General features: G+C 32.1%; 2 protein-coding genes across 6 annotated transcripts; both read left to right on the top strand.

The window, feature by feature from the left end:
* Window positions 1-5,380: 5,380 nt before the first annotated feature.
* LOC139101928 (nose resistant to fluoxetine protein 6-like) lies at window positions 5,381-9,277 on the top strand. Its single transcript, XM_070655444.1, has 13 exons — window positions 5,381-6,043; window positions 6,175-6,419; window positions 6,512-6,705; window positions 6,807-6,904; window positions 7,069-7,275; window positions 7,365-7,578; window positions 7,725-7,890; window positions 7,995-8,074; window positions 8,151-8,246; window positions 8,313-8,442; window positions 8,550-8,715; window positions 8,847-8,989; window positions 9,063-9,277. The coding sequence occupies exons 1-13, from the start codon at window positions 5,830-5,832 to the stop codon at window positions 9,204-9,206; spliced, it is 2,097 nt and encodes a 698-aa protein (XP_070511545.1). The 5' UTR covers window positions 5,381-5,829; the 3' UTR covers window positions 9,207-9,277.
* Window positions 9,278-12,758: 3,481 nt separating this feature from the next.
* Uvrag (UV-resistance associated gene) lies at window positions 12,759-19,019 on the top strand. 5 transcript variants are annotated; one of them, XM_070672215.1, is made up of 13 exons: window positions 12,759-13,032; window positions 13,189-13,384; window positions 13,542-13,737; window positions 13,895-13,981; window positions 14,733-14,875; window positions 14,989-15,193; window positions 15,303-15,890; window positions 15,977-16,149; window positions 16,240-16,466; window positions 16,542-16,712; window positions 16,838-17,794; window positions 17,862-17,931; window positions 18,006-19,019. In XM_070672215.1, exons 5-13 carry the CDS (start codon window positions 14,771-14,773, stop codon window positions 18,195-18,197), a joined length of 2,688 nt encoding a protein of 895 aa, XP_070528316.1. In that variant the 5' UTR covers window positions 12,759-13,032; window positions 13,189-13,384; window positions 13,542-13,737; window positions 13,895-13,981; window positions 14,733-14,770; the 3' UTR covers window positions 18,198-19,019. The 5 variants fall into 5 exon arrangements, with proteins under 5 accessions (XP_070528316.1, XP_070528399.1, XP_070528559.1 ...); XM_070672298.1 differs by having other exon boundaries at window positions 13,895-14,045; XM_070672458.1 differs by lacking the exons at window positions 12,759-13,032; window positions 13,189-13,384; window positions 13,542-13,737; window positions 13,895-13,981 and adding an exon at window positions 14,291-14,461.
* Window positions 19,020-19,212: the final 193 nt, after the last annotated feature.

Below are 19,212 nucleotides of genomic sequence, written 5' to 3'. Positions count from 1 at the left end.
TCAAGAATTGTACTGAAAGTAATGAAACGTCGTAGTTAAATAATCTTTTTTCCCATTCTTTAATTTATTAATAAATGGCCTTAACCTGTTCATTTTTGGTGCTTTTTAAAAATATATGAAAAATCAATTTAGAATAAATTAAATAAGCGACGGATTATACTTACCGTCACAACAGTACCATCGGCTGCTTTCTTTTCGTTCTGTATCGCTGTAATCGTAAACGTTTCTTTCAACAGGGCTTCTATATTAATCATACTTACGTTAACGGATCACTAACCTTCCACGTCAATGACACATCAATAAACTGATTTTTTGATCATTCGCACCATCTAACGGCGCAAAAATAAAAAGGAAAATATTTGTGCCAGAAAGTAAGACGGAGTTTCTTAATTATTTTACTCTTATAAAAGAAAATTAAATCACGATATCTCAGTTCGTAGTTAATTAAACAAAAAAATAAAAACACTTTTATTATATAAATTGACCTTAATCTACACGATGGACCTATTTAAAAAAAGCGATTGGTTCAGCAGTTATTGAGATCCGAACATGTATGGATTTCTCAAAACTTCGGTTCGCGTATAAGAGGCACGGTAGTGCGCTGCGTCTAACTTGGCGCGAGGCACTATCGTGCCTCTTGATAATAACATATATTTAGAATGTCACACTTGCATAAGTCAAACTGATTTCTAAGTAAATTTCTAAGTGATATAAGTGAGATAATTGCGAGACATGTAAATTTACAAAGTGTGTTATCAGTTAGCAATTTTTAACTGAATTGAACAAAGAGTAAAACATAATTTATTATCAGATCAAAAAACATTTTATAATTAATTAACAGCTAGATTTAATATCTATTACTGCTGTTACAATTTTTATAAGTCCTTATCTTATTATCTAATATCTATGTTCTATATCCTATAATCTATTATTAACGTGAAATTTAATCAGCAAATTTTGATGCAATAATGCTGTAAAATTATGAATATCAAAAGCATGCCAATCTTTATTGCAATCACGATTATTATTTATTCTAACCGTCAATAAAAAAAAAATAATCAAATGTGAATATTTGCCAGTCACTTGGCATATGTGGTCCATAAGTTGAGATCTGTTCTTTGTTGCTGGATTATTAATTATATATACAGTTAAAAGCATTTTTTTTCTTTTACACACATGCAGGAAGAATAAAAAGTAAACTCTGAACTAATATAGCCGGTTCAAGAATAATTATCAAAAGACAAACTAGATATCTCGATCGAGCTGAGACATGTGACTCACCAAAAGAATAATTTACTTATCGGATTGGCAGTTGCTCGTGGATTTGGATTGTCAATTTTCCTGGTGGCCTCCATGCTTCGAGATTTACGTGAAATTAAGTAATAATCGTGTCTCGAATAACGTATCAATTGAGTCACAAAGTTTACTGTGTCTACTACCAACCAACCTCCATCATCATTCCCAACAATCCCAATCCCAACTGCCTAGTGCCTCGCGAGTAACACGTGCTGTGGTTTATATGATGCTTTCACATATATACACACACACACACATATATGTATGAATATATATGTATGATACATATATATTTTACATATATATATGTATACACACACAATATATATGTCGTGTTTGTATTCAAATACTCATTACGATAATAGATCACTTATGACTATTATAGAAATAGGTTCATTGATTAAATTAGTTTGAATTAGCTGATGACCGATATAAAGTCGCAAAATCATATATACAGGGTGTCTCAGCCCATGTGTAAAATCCTATACAGATAGGTAGGTCTTAGGGAGATAAATAAAAAAGTTCTGTAACATTTTGTAAAATTCTCAACCATTATTGAGAAAAAAATTAATTTGTCTAGCTCAAGAGCGACAAGGAAGCTGCGGGCGAGTGAGCGCGACAGGCGAATGGCGCCGTCGCCTATCGCGCTCACTCACCTATAGCTTCCTTGTCCTCTTGCGCTAGACAAATTAATTTTTTTTTTAATAAGTATTGAGAATTTTTCAAAACGTTAAAGAACTTTTTTATTTATCTCCCTAAGATCTACCTATCTGTATAGGATTTTACACATGGGCTGAGACACTCTGTATAATAGAAATATAGATAGAAATTAAGCTTACAAGTTCTTATATAAGTAAACTCATTTATAGCTGTATTTATATCAATATATATATATATATATATATATAGCTATTATAGTTGTGTGCAAGATTCGAATGCAATACATTCGATAAATTAGCTGAATAAATAAAGAAGTTTAATCACGTAAAGTTTACTCAAGTGATAATAATGTTTATATTTAACAAAAGGAATATTGAAATATGTATCTAAACAATATTACGATATCTAAAAGGTGTATCGAGATGTTTTAATTACGCTGTCAGGAAAATAATTTTATGTCTTGATTTTAATCTCTTTAAAAAAAAATAAATTAACAATTACAACAAACACGAGTATAATGTAATGATTTTATTAATGGATTTATGAAAACTATTAATATATACATAAATAAATATTAATTAATTTTGTTAATTTTGATTCGATAATCCACAAAATTTATTATTATTTTTAAAAAATTAATAGTTTAATGTTCGTGTAATTTTGATTAATATTATATCGTTAATAACGTGTAAATATTAAATTATTTTACTATAGTATGAAACGACATAAACGTTTAAGCTGCTTTAGGCCGTCAAATTACGAACCTTGATGTTATAATTAACTTATCTCATATTCTTTTTTTTTTCTTAAGAGCAATTAGATAAGAAAATCAAATGAAAGAATTGGAGTAACGCGTTTTTCGACACTTTCGAAAAGTCGCCGAAGATATCAGGAAATCATATCCAACATGTCCGAAAGGAGGTTAACTAGTTAAATTCGCACTCTTTGCGCCAGAGAGCTCAACTCGGAATCGCGGCTTTCACGCGTACACATGCAGAGGCGACAACCCGCTTTGTCACTTAATTTTGCTCGTGTGTCGTCATATCGTCTCGCTCACTACGCGCAGATTCTGCCCATCGCCTTTAAGATATACTCGCCGCTGTCTATCGCGCGCTCACTCAGCCCACGCTTCTTTGCTGCTCTTACGCGTACATAAATTTAATTTTTTTCTCGGAAATTATTCAGAATTTTTCAAAAATAAGGTGCGCAAAAAATTAATGCAATATACTTTTATGTTCTACCCGTTTTAACAATTTTGTAAATTTGAGTATTGCAATTTTACATTGCAAAAAAATTTAAACTGTTTAAATAATTTTTTGCAAAAAATCACTCATCGGATTCGGTCGTCGGACGATGCTGTAACGTTGTTAAAAAAAAAATTATAAAAATCGTACACTCGATCTCGGAGATATTCATTTGTTAACTAGCAAAAATGTTAATATTGAAGAAAAGACTATACTATGTCACTCGCAACATCGTCCGGCGACCGAATCCGATGAGTGACTTTTTTTGTAAAAAAATTGTTTAAACAATTGAAATGACTTCTTTTCAATTTTTAAACAAAATATCTGAAACCCCGAATCGATAGCAACAACCGTTACCTAATAACGAGCATTTACGTAGAAGATATCAACTTGTTAACTAAGAAAAGAAAATAGCAATTTAATATTTTCCTTTGGCAAATATTTAGCGATAAATAAGCAACAAAGCGTTATCTCGATTAAATTCCTTTGCGACCAACTTCATCTTCTTTTACTTGAACATTATTAAAAAAATGTATAATAATAAAAGCAGAAAGTAACGAACTTTTTCTTTGCCAATTACTTTTTAACAACAAATTAGCAACAAACTTATAAAAATTAACTCTGCTTATTTCGTACTGCTAACTTATGAAATAAAAGTGATTTAGTTTGTAAAAAGAAGGATTCTTTATGAATAATAATTTATTTATTTTCAATTTTTATTTTACATGGTAATAATGGTAACATGGTAAGTTTCATAGTACATGGCAAATAAGAGTAGCCGTTCGAATTCGAGCGGCTTCCATCATGCTTGCGCGATACCGAGACTACCGAGTTACCAACGACGTCGCGAAAGAGTAGGACAGATAGTGTATAGCTCTGACCTTTTCCTCTATCCGACGGCAGCCAAAGCGCTGGCTTCACACGGACGAGCCTCTGCATCTGTACGCGTGGCCGGCCGCGATCCAAAGTTTAACTCTTTGCATTTAATGCATTAAACTTAAAATGCAAAGAAATCAAACTGCCGCAGATATATAAAAAAATAACATTCTTTGAATTTTAAGTTTTACGTGGGTTAATAACTGTCCAAGCGTATCAAGATTCACACATCAATTACAATGGGTTAGGTTAGGTTAGTTTTAACAATTGTGAGGCCCCCCGCAGGGGGGCCGAATCTTCTGTCTGCCATTTTTTATTATGGAAAAAATTATAAATTTAATAAAGTTTCGATCAAATGCCTGTGAATATAATAAATATCTTTATTAAACTAAGGTTTTCCAATTTCAAATTTAATAAAGGTATTTTCAACTTTTGGTGGGCAATTGCACAGTGGGCAATCAAACTGTGGGTAATTGCACAGTGGGCAATCGAACTGTGGGCAATAGCACTGAGGGCAATCGAACGTTTTTCAACTTTTGGTGGGCAATAACACGGTGGGCAATTGCACAGTGGGCAATCGAACTGTGGGCAATTAAACGGTGGGCAATTGAACTGTGGGCATCTTTTTGTGTCTAATTGCACGTGTCCAATCGAACTGTGTCCAATCTCGCTGTGTCCCATTGTTACGTGTCCAATCGAACTGTGTCCATCTGCCATACACTCGTGACATGTCAATAAACTGACAATGAATCGATCGATAAATTATTCGCACCATCTAACGACGCATAAATGAAAAGGACGTTTTTTGGAGTCAACGACGAAAAGAGTTTTATTCTTGAAAGAAAACTTTATATCGCGATATTTCTGTTCGAAGTTACGTAAACGGAAAAATAAAGACATTTTTCTGATATAATTCGACCCTTATCTACACAATAAGCCAAACTAGAAAGCGATCGGTTCAACCGTTGTTGAGATCTGAACATTACAGATTTCTCAATAATTCGTTTCGCGCGAAAGAGGCACGGTAGTGCGCTGCGCCTGTAAGCGACGGTTTTAAATATTACAGCAAAAGAGTAGCAACGGCCACGCGATTAATTATGTTATTCTACCGACGATCGTATGTAGAGCCGCGTGTTCCCGGCGTGATGCCGCGGTAACAAGACTCGAAAGAGAACATTCGAAAACACGTTGTAATTGTTGACGAAAGTCGATAGAACATTCGAGAACACCCGAAGCGCGGTAGCGAAGAAAGAGGCGCTTTCGCCGAATATAAAGAGCGTCTCCGAGAGCGCGAGGCAAATTAGTCGGAACTATCGAAATAGCCGAGACAAACAGAGTCGAATAGAATAGTTTTTGTCGAGTCGAAATTGTCGAAAATATAATAATCAGATCTCTTCGATATTTGTATTTTGTAAAATCGTGTTCGTCCTTATTGAGTCAATTAAAATAGTGTTGTTAATTAAAAGTAACCTGTGGTTTGAACTTCCCAAAAAAAATAATCTTTCACGCCTATACTTGGCGCGAGGCACTATCGTGCTTCTTGATAAACGATATTTTTTACAATATCACGCATAAATCGAGTGCATTCGGAAATCCACGAGCTTGTTCGGAACGTAACAAGAATAATATAAAGTAAGAAACGCAAATAAAAGTCTTAGTCGGTTAAGAGCAACCAAAGAACTCGGAATAATCGAAAAAAAAACCTCTGTGCAATAATAGCAGAAAATTAAAAGTGATAGAAACAAGAACTAATATGTTGCAATTTGCATTCACCTTTTGTATTTGCATAAGTTTAATATTGTCTTGTGCTTCAACAAATACTGAAAAGATTAATAATAATATTTTTACCAAAATACCAGCTTATATCGTAGCACAAAAATCTGAGCTTCTCAACTCAACAAGATGCAGAGAGGAATTACAAAACTTTCAAACAGCTGTCGATCACCGAATGCTGTGGAGTTTGAAAGGTATGCTAAGCTGCATTACACACATTGGTATTATATCCATATAATCGGTAATTATGAAGAAGACGCAAGTGCCGATAAAAAAAAAAAATTATAAAATAATAAAGTATTTGCACATTGATTTTTATTTTTAGTGTTAGATGCCAGTGGCGTATTAAAACCAGTTTCATTTCTTTTTGGTAATAATTACTGGATGGGCAGCCGTAGTCAATGTCTTGATATGACAAGCACAGTTTTTTCATTACTTTCACAACAACCGATATTTAATAGCACATTGTTTCGTAATTTGCAAAAAGAATTACCTTTCCAACTAAATTACTTTGTTGCGCATTTTACTCACAATAGTACTCTTCAGTATCGTGTAAATGTTTCTATCGAGGTAATAAGCTTGAGTTTTACATATTTAAGTAATATAAAAAAGGAAAAGAAATACGTTGTATTTTTAGTTACGTAAAAAAAAATTTATTTTAGGACGTTATTACATTAGGTCTCTGTCTACCAGCATCGTGTACTACACAGGAACTAAGTTTTATTTTGAATGTAATATTTAATGATAAGGATATCTTGAATGACAATTTTTATTTCTCGAATTTTCAACTGATCCAAGTTAAAAATTTAAAAAATGATAATAATTGGCTATTTACCAGTACGTTTTATATTTTCTGGTAAGTCTTTAGAAATTAAAAATTGCCACTATTTTATAAATAATTTTTAGCTTATTTTTTTCTTTTAATATTAAAGAATGTATGTAATATTATATTTGTAGCGTATATTTGGGAATTACTTTTTTGATGACGGCAATTGGAACGATGTACGAATTACTTATACATAAAAAACGCATAAAAATGAATGAAACTCAACAAAGTAAATATTGCATAAAATTTTATAAAAGTAGTTTAAATTCCATTATTTAACAGATTATTATCTCTTTGATGTATACATTATATGTTTTATCCGATATTCTTATTTAATCTGAATATTTTAATTTTTATATTATTATTAAAATTACTACATAAATTATGATTTAGATGGAAAAACAAAAACAAATTCAGTTTTACGTGAGGAGAGCAAATTGGGGAATGTGCTAATGTGCTTCTCCGTTTATAGAAATACGAAAGAAATATTTTCTACAAAACTAGATACCGATGCAATACCTGTCATTCATAGCTTAAAATTTTTAAGCATGGTCATAATAATTTTTTATCACTACTTTGTGTATACATGGGATTCTATTGGTGAATAATCTAAAATGTATTTTTAAACGTATCATTAGTCTCATCTTTTATATTTTATTTTATAAAAAAAATTGTTTTTTTATTCGCAGATAACAAAGTCTGGACTTGGAACATTTTTGATAAATATTTTTCTTTCTTAATTAATTTTATTCCTTTAAGTGTTGACGTTTACTTTTTTTCAAGTGGGTGCTTAGTCACTTACTTGTATTTACGCAACAGAACAGACAAAAAATTGAGTAAATCTATTCAATGTAAAGAGAATCTGATTGAATTTTTTATTTATATAATAAAAAGATTTACTCGGTAAGTTTTTCATTGTCTTAATTTAAGAATGTGAAAACGCCATTGAGTTAGATTAAACGACTGAAAAAGATTTAAAAGTGTATGAAAAGTATCGATTAAAATGTACATACATGATTGTCAGCGTAATTTTTAATATTTTTGTTAAGATTGACTCCAGCTTACATGACTGCGTTAATATTGTGGCAATTAAGCTCGACTTGGTTCGAAAAGACGTCACAGTTTTACACGTATGAAAGAGGACACGAAATGTGCCCAAAATACTGGTGGAGGAATCTTCTGTACATAAATAATTTCTTTAGTTTCGATACAATGGTATGAATATGTGTAACTATGATAAGCCTAAAGTTACCCTCAAGAATTGCACATAAAGCTTATATTTTAATAAATTTATGTTAACGTTAATATTTTTATTGCAGTGTATGAAGTGGAGCTGGTATTTAGCGAATGACATGCAATTTTATATAATCGCTGTAATACTATTAATTTTGTCGACTACGTAAGTTAATTAGTTGAAAGTTAACATTGTAGTTAATGTATCTCTGGTATATGTTTTTTTTTTTCGAATATTTCAGCTATTTCTACGTTGTCGTTACTCTAATAATTACCATTTTGATCATTTCCGCACTTCTCAATGGATACACTTCATACGTTTATGAATATGTGCCAACGTAAGTTGAAATATTTCATTTAAGTATAAAGATATATTTAAGATAACATTTTTCTCTTTCGTACAGATTAAGCGAAATTAATAGAATGATAGATATCATGTACGACAAACCATGGATGAGAATAAATCCGTATATCATTGGGATGATTTCAGGTTATATTTTAAAAAAATTGAATAATAACTTGGCTTTGAAAAAGGTAAAAATACTATTTTTATTTTATAGAATGTTGAAAAACATTTATTATTAAAATTTTTATAATGAGTATTATAATAAAAAAATTTAATAACTTGATATACATTTTAGAAAATTATAATTTTGTGTTGGTGTCTCGTAATCGTTGTCGATATTTATGTATTACGCTATCAGCGGCACATGTCCATTTTAAGTACTGCTGTTTATATGACTTTATTCAGAATACTTTGGGCAACGAGTATAGCATGGATTGTAATAACATGTACTAAAAACGGAGGTTGTTTATCTGTTAATATACGATTATAATATTGTGTATTGATATATGTATAAATTAATATCATTAAGTAAACATAAATTTAGTAATACAATGTTAACTTTTATCTAATTACATATTTATTTTTTATACAGGCATTCTTAATAAGTTATTATCGTTCAAAGGTTGGATTCCTCTTAGCAGACTTACTTACTGCGCTTATCTTTTAAATCCCATTATTATACAATCAATTACTCTCTACAGTAACAATGCAATACATTACGAAGTTTTGCTTCAAGTAAGTAAGACATATAAAATTTTGCCAGTAACAGTAAAATACGTGTAGAAAATGCATTAATTTTTGTTTGTAGATTGTTATGTGTCTAGGATACATTTTAATTATCTACTTATGCTCTTATGTGCTGTCTTTGCTAGTGGAAATACCTTATATTTCGTTAACGCGATTGTTTATCCGTTACTTTAGATACGCAAAAGGTACAAGCAAGGTATTGTAATAAATCTAACATACATACATGTATATTTATATATATATATATTACACAAATAAAATGAGAGTACTCACGCAGTTGATTCTCTATGCTTTAACATTCTCGGAATAAAAGAAATACTTGAGTGAACGAACAAACAAACGCAACAACAAACGAAAAGTTGACCAGAGAAATACGCATAAATGAAAGTCTCGTTAACATTTCCGGGGTAGCAGTGGCCCGAGCTCGAGCCATTATTCCGAGTTTTTTGGTTGCTCTTAACCGACTAAGACTTTTATTTGCGTTTCTTACTTTATATTATTCTTGTTACGTTCCGAACAAGCTCGTGGATTTCCGAATGCACTCGATTTATGCGTGATATTGTAAAAAATATCGTTTATCAAGAAGAACGATAGTGCCTCGCGCCAAGTATAGGCGTGAAAGATTATTTTTTTTTGGGAAGTTCAAACCACAGGTTACTTTTAATTAACAACACTATTTTAATTGACTCAATAAGGACGAACACGATTTTACAAAATACAAATATCGAAGAGATCTGATTATTATATTTTCGACAATTTCGACTCGACAAAAACTATTCTATTCGACTCTGTTTGTCTCGGCTATTTCGATAGTTCCGACTAATTTGCCTCGCGCTCTCGGAGACGCTCTTTATATTCGGCGAAAGCGCCTCTTTCTTCGCTACCGCGCTTCGGGTGTTCTCGAATGTTCTATCGACTTTCGTCAACAATTACAACGTGTTTTCGAATGTTCTCTTTCGAGTCTTGTTACCGCGGCATCACGCCGGGAACACGCGGCTCTACATACGATCGTCGGTAGAATAACATAATTAATCGCGTGGCCGTTGCTACTCTTTTGCTGTAATATTTAAAACCGTCGCTTACAGGCGCAGCGCACTACCGTGCCTCTTTCGCGCGAAACGAATTATTGAGAAATCTGTAATGTTCAGATCTCAACAACGGTTGAACCGATCGCTTTCTAGTTTGGCTTATTGTGTAGATAAGGGTCAAATTATATCAGAAAAATGTCTTTATTTTTCCGTTTACGTAACTTCGAACAGAAATATCGCGATATAAAGTTTTCTTTCAAGAATAAAACTCTTTTCGTCGTTGACTCCAAAAAACGTCCTTTTCATTTATGCGTCGTTAGATGGTGCGAATAATTTATCGATCGATTCATTGTCAGTTTATTGACATGTCACGAGTGTATGGCAGATGGACACAGTTCGATTGGACACGTAACAATGGGACACAGCGAGATTGGACACAGTTCGATTGGACACGTAACAATTGGACACGTGCAATTAGACACAAAAAGATGCCCACAGTTCAATTGCCCACCGTTTAATTGCCCACAGTTCGATTGCCCACTGTGCAATTGCCCACCGTGTTATTGCCCACCAAAAGTTGAAAAACGTTCGATTGCCCTCAGTGCTATTGCCCACAGTTCGATTGCCCACTGTGCAATTACCCACAGTTTGATTGCCCACTGTGCAATTGCCCACCAAAAGTTGAAAATACCTTTATTAAATTTGAAATTGGAAAACCTTAGTTTAATAAAGATATTTATTATATTCACAGGCATTTAATCGAAACTTTATTAAATTTATAATTTTTTCCATAATAAAAAATGGCAGACAGGAGATTCAGCCCCCCTGCGGGGGGCCTCACGATTGTTAAAATTAACCTAATCCAACCCATTGTAATTGATGTGTGAATCTTGATACGCTTGGACAGTTATTAATTCACGTAAAACTTAAAATTCAAAGAATGTTATTTTTTTATACAGGGTGTTCGAAATATTATTAGCAATATTAAAACTGTGGGTAAGGAATCAGATTTGGGGACGAAAAGTCCTTTACGAATTTGTAAAATTCGTAACCATTATTGAAAAGAAAATTAATTTGTCTAGCGCATGAGCAACAAGGAAGCTGCGCGTGAGTGAGCGCGACAGGCGAATGGTTAGAAATGGCGCCGTCGTCTGTCGCGCTCACTCACGCGTAGCTTTCTTGTCGCTCATGCGCTAGACAAATTAATTTTTTTTTCAATAATGGTTACGAATTTTACAAATTCGTAAAGGACTTTTCTTCTCCAAATCTGATTCCCTACCCACAGTTTTAATATTGCTAATAATATTTAGGACACCTTGTATATCTGCGGCAGTTTGATTTCTTTGCATTTTAAGTTTAATGCATTGAATGTAACATAAAATGGAAACTCACAATCAGTTAAGGCTGGTGTTCATGAATAACGACTTAAAATTTGCACATGCTTCTTATTATATTTTTGCATTTTTTTAAGAAAACTATGATCTAACAAACGATTTTCTTTGCATATTCGAGAATAACAAACAATTACGCATCGATTAAGCGTAAGTAAAAGTAAAAATTTTACTTGGGGTGCTAACTATACAGGGTGTCTCACCCCATGTGTCGAATCCGTTAGGAATAGATAGAACTCGGGTAGACAAATAAGAAAGTCCCACACTATTTTGCAAAATTCTCAATGATTATTGAGAAAAAAATTAATTTGTCTAGCGCAAGAGCGATAAGGAAGCCACGCGTGAGTGAGCGCGACAGGCGACGGCGCCATTCCTAGCCATTCACCTGTCACGCTCACTCGCCCGCAGCTTCCTTGTTGCTCTTGCGCTAGACAAATTAATTTTTTTCTCAATAACCATTGAGAATTTTGCAAAATGGTGTGGGACTTTCTTATTTGTCTACCCGAGTTCTGTCTATTCCTAACGGATTCGACACATGGGGTGAGACACCCTGTATATTCAAATTTATTTTTTAATTTCTGTAAAAAATATTATCTAACAAACGTTTTTCTTTATCTAACATTCAATAACAAACGACTTACAACCGATTGGCTATAACAAAAATTAAAAATTCCGAAATGGGAGTGCTAACTTTATTGAGGTCAATCGAACTGTGGGCAATAGCACGGTGGGCAATCAAACTGTGGGCAATTGCACAGTGGGCAATCGAACTGTGGGCAAATGCACAGTGGGCAATCGAACTGTAGGCAATTGAACGGTGGGCATTTGAACTGTGAGCATCTTTTTGTGTCCAATTGCACGTGTCCAATTGTTACGTGTCTAATCGCTCTGTGTCCAATCGAACTGTGTCCAATTGTTACGTGTCCAATCGCACTGTGTCCAATCGAACTGTGTCTATCTGCACCGCCACCATCATATATTGCACGTTAATTTACAACAATTTAATGCTATTTATTAATTATTTTTACAATATTTTATTAATCGAGTCGTTTCATGAATGTCAGTACTAATTCTGTGTTTCTATTGGTCGATATTAATCGAGTGACATTTTACGCTTGTTTTTTGCGTTATTTGTAAGTTTTTATACTGAATCGTATATTGCACGTTAATTTACAACAATTTAATGCTATTTATTAAGTAATTTTACAATATTTTATTATTTTAATCGTTTCATGAATGTCAGTATTAATGCTGTGTTTCTATTGGTCGATATTAATTGAGTGACAATTTACGCTTATTTTAATAATTTTAAGACTTCTAAGTTAAATTTTTTATTTAAGTTCGCTTTTATTAAGTGTATTACAGTGCCCACGTTACATTTCAATAAGTTTTATAACTCTAAAATATATATTTTAGTTATCTTGTGATTGGAAACTTGGAAGGCCGCAGATTTTTTACTGTTATCTATACTTGGTGAGAGGGATTTCTGCTGATTCCTCGAGGATCCCGTTGGCTTTCCATTACAGTTTCTTGCTTCTACTTTTGCCCCACAAAGTCCCAAGCTTGTAAATCAACGGGAAATATAAATAATTTGACTTAAAAAAAGTGACAGGTATGTTTTATAGGTTAAAAGTAGAGTTACTCTTAAAAAATTATTTTCAGGTTTCTAAGTTAAATTTCTGACTTAAATTCGGTTTATTTAAGTGTACTAGAGTGTTTTAAATACAATTAAATAATTTTCTTAACGTTAAATAATTATATATTCCAGATTTTTGGTGATTGGAGTTCTGCGAGGGTCACAGAAGTTTCACTGCACTTGTACAGCTTGTGAAAATAGTTCTGCGTTTTCCTCGAGTGCTCCGTTGGATTTTTTATCAAATTTAAACCTCCCTTTTGCTGCCCAAAAAGTTCCAAGGCTCTACATCGACGGGAACTATTTTTTATAAGTGTTTTAAAAGTGACAGGTATGTGTTATAGGTTAATAGTAAAGTTACATCTAAATAAATTTTTTTCAGGCTTCTAAATTAAATTTCTGACTTAAATTCGGTTTATTTAAGTGTACTAGAGTGTTTTAAATACAATTAAATAATTTTCTTAACGTTAAATAATTATATATTCCAGATTTTTGGTGATTGGAGTTCTGCGAGGGTCACAGAAGTTTCACTGCACTTGTACAGCTTGTGAAAATAGTTCTGCGTTTTCCTCGAGTGCTCCGTTGGATTTTTTATCAAATTTAAACCTCCCTTTTGCTGCCCAAAAAGTTCCAAGGCTCTACATCGACGGGAACTATTTTTCATAAGTGTTTTAAAAGTGACAGGTATGTGTTATAGGTTAATAGTAAAGTTACATCTAAATAAATTTTTTTCAGGCTTCTAAATTAAATTTCAGACAAAAATTCGGTTTATTTAAGTGTACTAGAGTGTTTTAAATACAATTAAATAATTTTCTTAACGTTAAATAATTATATATTCCAGATTTTTGGTGATTGGAGTTCTGCAAGGGTCACAGAAGTTTTACTGCACTTGTACTGCTTCAGAAAAACATTTTGCTGCTATTTCGAGGTTCCCGTTGGATTTTTTTATATATTTTCAACCTTCTTCTAGCTCAACAAAAACTCCCAAGCCTGTAATTCAACTGGAACTATTTTTAATAATTAGAGATCAATTGCAAATAATGTTTAAACTTAACAGTATCACCATCGATTTTGGTAGTTTCGAAAATATCCGTTTATTAAATGCTGTTGGCGCTACCGTCGACGCAAATACAATATTTTACGCTTGTTTTTTGCGTTATTTATTAGTTTTCATTATTCTTTTATTTTAATCGTTAATTTTCAATGTCTTGATTTAATATATTGATATCTTTTACGAATTTTTATTTTTTGAGTTGTTTCATACATGTCAGACTTAATTCCGCGCTTTCATTGGCTGAATTCTTTCGCACAATGTGAGATGCTTTTCGGAATGTTATTTGCATTTCTTCCGACTTCCGAGTTCTGACATTCCTTCTGGATTTTCTTTCTCACTAACGTTTTCGAGAGGGTAACTGTCAGAATTTGTAAAATAGTTATCATATTTTGTTTCAAGATTACTACGGATATGAATTGTACAAATATGTATACGAGTGTATACGTTGTAGCGATCAAATGATTGAAATGATGACACAAAATTAACGATTTTACTCATAGTCATACATCTTTAAAAGTTCGGTATAATCTGTCCCTGTGATTTTATAACTATCTGCCCGTTTATATTTATCTCGTTCGACCCGATTTCGCCCTAGTTTCGCATTGATACGTGACTATCTCTTTAGCCGAATGATATATAATCGCAGTACTATGAATTTACACGATGGAGCTACACGAATCGCAAAGTATCGTTAAGGATTTAGATCTTACCCTTCAACCACGAATTGCCCCACGGTACAAAACTTGGCTTCCTCTTGCCACTCAACAGGTGAATTACAAATTAAATTAGTATAATTAGATATATTTTTTAATAGAAACTATTCCTAACTTTTTCTTTTTGAACGCAAGAACGTTTGATATACATTAAAAAAAAATTTTTAGTTACGGCTGAGAGGTTTAATACAGGTAATAGGCCATAATTTGAAGACTGATGTGAATGGAAGAACATGTTGGTTTTATTACACGTTACATAGATCTAGTATGTCGTCTCCGTTATATACGAGTGAAGCAATTGACAATGCTAATCCAAGGTGGTCCAGTCTTGAAATACCAACTTTATATGCCACAGGTTATTCAACAGCCAGTGGTGAGTTTACTGTTGATATAATAAATGCTATATATGCATACATTTATGTATGTTAATTTAACTTTTATTGAACATATTTTTTTAATAATTACCAATTTTTTTTTAACAGAAATTATTTTGAGAGTTTGGAAGCGTTTAATACCATGTGATAATACAGCTGATGTTACTCTCTTCACATGGGGAATATCATTTACAGGATTGATGTACATAGGTTCTAAACTGCCATCTAATCTAGGAAGTATTTTGAAGGAAAATTCTTTGATATTTTATTTTCACGGTGGATACTTTACTCCTACATACTGCTTTGTAACAGCTTTAGATTCAAAGCGCTATCTTTATATGACTATAAGTGTGTCTGAGATAAGGAATAGTTATACTGTGAATAAGCTCAGCAGTTTAAGAAGTAAAATGCAGGCGCTAAAGCAACAGACCGAATCTGTACAAACGCTGAGAATACGCATTGCCTCGGGCGATAATTTTCACCCTCCCAAATATCCACAGACCACTTTAAATCGATTATTGCAACCACGAAGAGTGAATAAAGAAAAGAAACTGGAAATTATTAAAATACGTAGAGAATTGGAAATGGCGAAATTTAGAACAAAATTATTAGAACAAGAAAGAGCCCGAAAAATGGGAGAAATCCGTATACTGAATCAAGTACATACTAATATTGTAGAAGAAAATCAAGATCATGGTTGGTATATATATACACTCATGTATATGACACATATATGAGTTATGCGCTCGATATATTTTAAATAAAAATCCTTTATTTGCTAGGTTCTATCTTAATGGAGAAATATAGAGAATTGAATAAAGATATAGAAAGACTAAATGAGTGGCGACAAAACCATGTAGATACCAGAGAGACATATTTGCAGTTGAGCAGTCAACTTGCTCAGAGACGACGACAGTTAATTTCAGAATTGTATTTAATATATCCCATTCAACAGGTATAAGTTTAATAAAAAAAAAAAAAAGTATTGCAGAATGTGTGAGCTTGTCAAGTTGAGTGACTAATACTTTTTTATTTTATTTTGCAGGACAGTACCGGGAAATTTAAAATAAACGACGTTTATTTGCCGGATAGCGAAGAATTGGAATTGTCAAATGATACACAAGTGGCTGTTGCATTAGGTTTTGTTGCTCATACAACGCAAATGATTGCAAACTTTTTGAATGTGCCAACGAGGTATCCTATAATACATTATGGCTCGCGTAGTAAAGTTATAGATCATATCACAGACAGCTTGCCTGATAATGACAGACAGTAAGAACTACTTGTAATTATTTTTGTTGATAACCAATATATGCATGTATCATTTCTTGCACGTTATGATTTTAGGTTTCCACTATTTGCTCGAAGCAAAGACAAACTACAATTCCATTATGCTGTATATTTATTAAATAAAAATATAGCACAACTTAGGTGGTATTGTGGCCTCCCTACTACCGATTTAAGATCGACATTGTCAAATCTCTCCACACTAATCAACATTAAGCCCAATCAAACACAGTATGTATCTTATACTCCACATTCTTTACTTGTTTAAGTACGTACTTATATTATAGATTGTCTTCTTTTTTTTTAATTAATTAGCCTGTTAATTTATTTCAATTTTATCATTTTATTATTTGCAGCTTAGATGATTCAAAACGAACATTTTCTACCTCGTCTTTAGATACTGAAAGTGGTAATGGTAAACAAAATCTACCTCTTACACCACCGTTGCAAAAAATAATTTTTGAAAAGTGTCATCGTCCTTCGAGATCAATAAGTCAATTAAAAGGTATAAAATCATCCCTTGGGTCTTCTTTAGATCAGGGCTTAGATAAACCCGTACAATCACTTGCGCTAAGTAGCCAATCAAAGCGAATTTGTAAATCGGAAGAGAGTGCCATTGACAATAAAAACCTGGTGTTGGCTAAGGATAGATTCAATAATATTAGTAATGAGACATTGAACAGTACTATTCTTAATAACATTAATGATGTAACTTTGAAAGATAAAAACGATTTCGTCGAAGTTAGCGGTAAGATCGTTATTGAAAGTAACATTGAAATTACGATTCCTACATCGGTTTCTAAAGCGAGAAATGTCGCAGATAGCTTAGAAAGTTCTGTGAGTGCTAGAGACAGAAGCTCCAACTCTATAAGCAGCTGTGAAATGGCTCTCAGTAGTAGTCAAAATGATGTAAATGAAAGTTCGAGTAATAATCATGTTACCAAGAGAGAAAAAGTTGATGACAATGTGTTTTCGATTGACGATGAAAATTTGAAAAACGACAACGATGTGATAGACGGTGTACTAAAGAACGGCACGGAGTACAGTAAGAAACATGATTCTGGAAACGATGTCTCGCGAAGTTACGACATGAATAATACAATCGTTGGCAAACAAAATGCTTCTGGACAAGATCCATTTGCAGAAACTGCGATTTGTAGCATGGAACATTTTGTCAAATCGTGTTCATTTTTGGACAAAGTGTGTACCTGTGACGAATCGGAGCAATCACAAAAAACAAATCCTATCTGTAGCTATGAAGAAGGACATACAAAGAATGCAACATTATGGCAGAAACGTAGCTCTGAATTTAGGTATATACAAAAATTAATATAATTGTGTTATATGTAAATTGATTTCACAGAGTGACTTATTTCACAGAGAAAGTAAACCGGATTATTTTCAACATGCTGAAAAATGGCCTCAGAACATCATAAGAAACGAGTCGATGGTAAATTCAGGTGATAATTAACATATTTCGTATATTTTTAGTATGATAATTAAACATGTTTATTTTATATCTAGGTAGATACGAAGCCACTTCTAAGTGCGTCAAAATCAGACACTTGTTACGATGAAGCAAAAATGCAATGTGACATTCAAACGTCGAGCGAGTATATGGATGTCATTAAGCGAAGCTCGGAAAATGTATGTGCCCGCACCGAAGCCTTAGCTAATAAGAAAACTAGTTTTAAGGTTATGAAACCACGTCTTTAATATCTGCCTACTTATCAAATTTATAATAGATGCAAATACCAAAGGTATTAAGATATGTACAATTTATATTTTACAAAAAAAAAAAAAGTTATAGTATTATCATATGTTTGTTATTACGATAAAAACTTTAAATTTTATTTAAAGCTGAATTTATTTGATATTATAAACGGATACAGAAATATTTATAATTATTTATTTATTCGAAACAACATAAAATGTAATAAATCATTGTTTCACAGTCCGGATATGAAAATAATTGCATATGTTGCAAGCGACAAATATAAACTAAATTAAATTTATAAAAGTATAATTGCGTTAATTATAGTTGTGTACTATTTCACATATACTATTCATTTTTTTTTTATTTTTGTTATTTTTTTTTTTTTATTCTCTTGTTTGCACAAATTTTTTAAAACTATCGATAATATATTATTGGATATAATAATAATAATAATAATACAGTAATATATGTAATATATGTAAAAAAAATGGTAAAACAATTTTTTTTAGAAAATATATTTGTTTTTAGAAAAATTATGCTTCGTATATGTGATACGGATATTCAATATGTTATTAGTTACGTTATTTTATGTATTTACATTTACGATAAAACTGAATAGTTGGCTTATTTTATTTAATAGTTACCAGTTAAAAATTAATTTTGCTCGGTAATACGATGTAAATATGTATCAATACAATTATCAAGTTATGAGCTTATATTACTATAATATGTGCAAGTATTATTATAAAACGAATTTAAACGTACGATACATCAAATTTGTAAAGAGTATCTTATAATATTAAAGTTTTTTTTTCTCAATACATCAAATGAATTGCATGTTATTGAAACTAATGCATTTTTAATCAAAATTTTATGAAATTATTAGAGAAAGAAACTGATGTTATACAAAATTATGTATATATATATTTTTTTTTTATCTACGGTGGGAGATTCAAAGTAACACGTAAAAGAATCGTATGGGCGCATACACCTGCGATGTATACGCTCGCATAC

This window comes from Cardiocondyla obscurior, linkage group LG01 (genome assembly GCF_019399895.1).
Source record: "Cardiocondyla obscurior isolate alpha-2009 linkage group LG01, Cobs3.1, whole genome shotgun sequence".
In the NCBI taxonomy this organism is placed as follows: Eukaryota; Metazoa; Arthropoda; class Insecta; order Hymenoptera; family Formicidae; genus Cardiocondyla; species Cardiocondyla obscurior.
Note: the sequence above shows the minus strand (reverse complement) of the source record. Positions and strands in the feature narration are given on the sequence as shown.

What these genes read in the sequence shown, in the direction of transcription:
- LOC139101928 (XM_070655444.1), top strand. Translation starts at nt 5,830, where the DNA reads ATGTTGCAATTTGCATTCACCTTTTGTATTTGCATAAGTTTAATATTG. An exon ending in AATGCTGTGGAGTTTGAAAG is followed by an intron (nt 6,044 to 6,174) that starts GTATGCTAAGCT and finishes TTTTATTTTTAG; the next exon opens with TGTTAGATGCCAGTGGCGTA. An exon ending in ATAACTTGGCTTTGAAAAAG is followed by an intron (nt 8,443 to 8,549) that starts GTAAAAATACTA and finishes TATACATTTTAG; the next exon opens with AAAATTATAATTTTGTGTTG.
- Uvrag (XM_070672215.1), top strand. Translation starts at nt 14,771, where the DNA reads ATGGAGCTACACGAATCGCAAAGTATCGTTAAGGATTTAGATCTTACC. An exon ending in TTCCTCTTGCCACTCAACAG is followed by an intron (nt 14,876 to 14,988) that starts GTGAATTACAAA and finishes AAAAATTTTTAG; the next exon opens with TTACGGCTGAGAGGTTTAAT. An exon ending in TCATAAGAAACGAGTCGATG is followed by an intron (nt 17,932 to 18,005) that starts GTAAATTCAGGT and finishes TTTTATATCTAG; the next exon opens with GTAGATACGAAGCCACTTCT.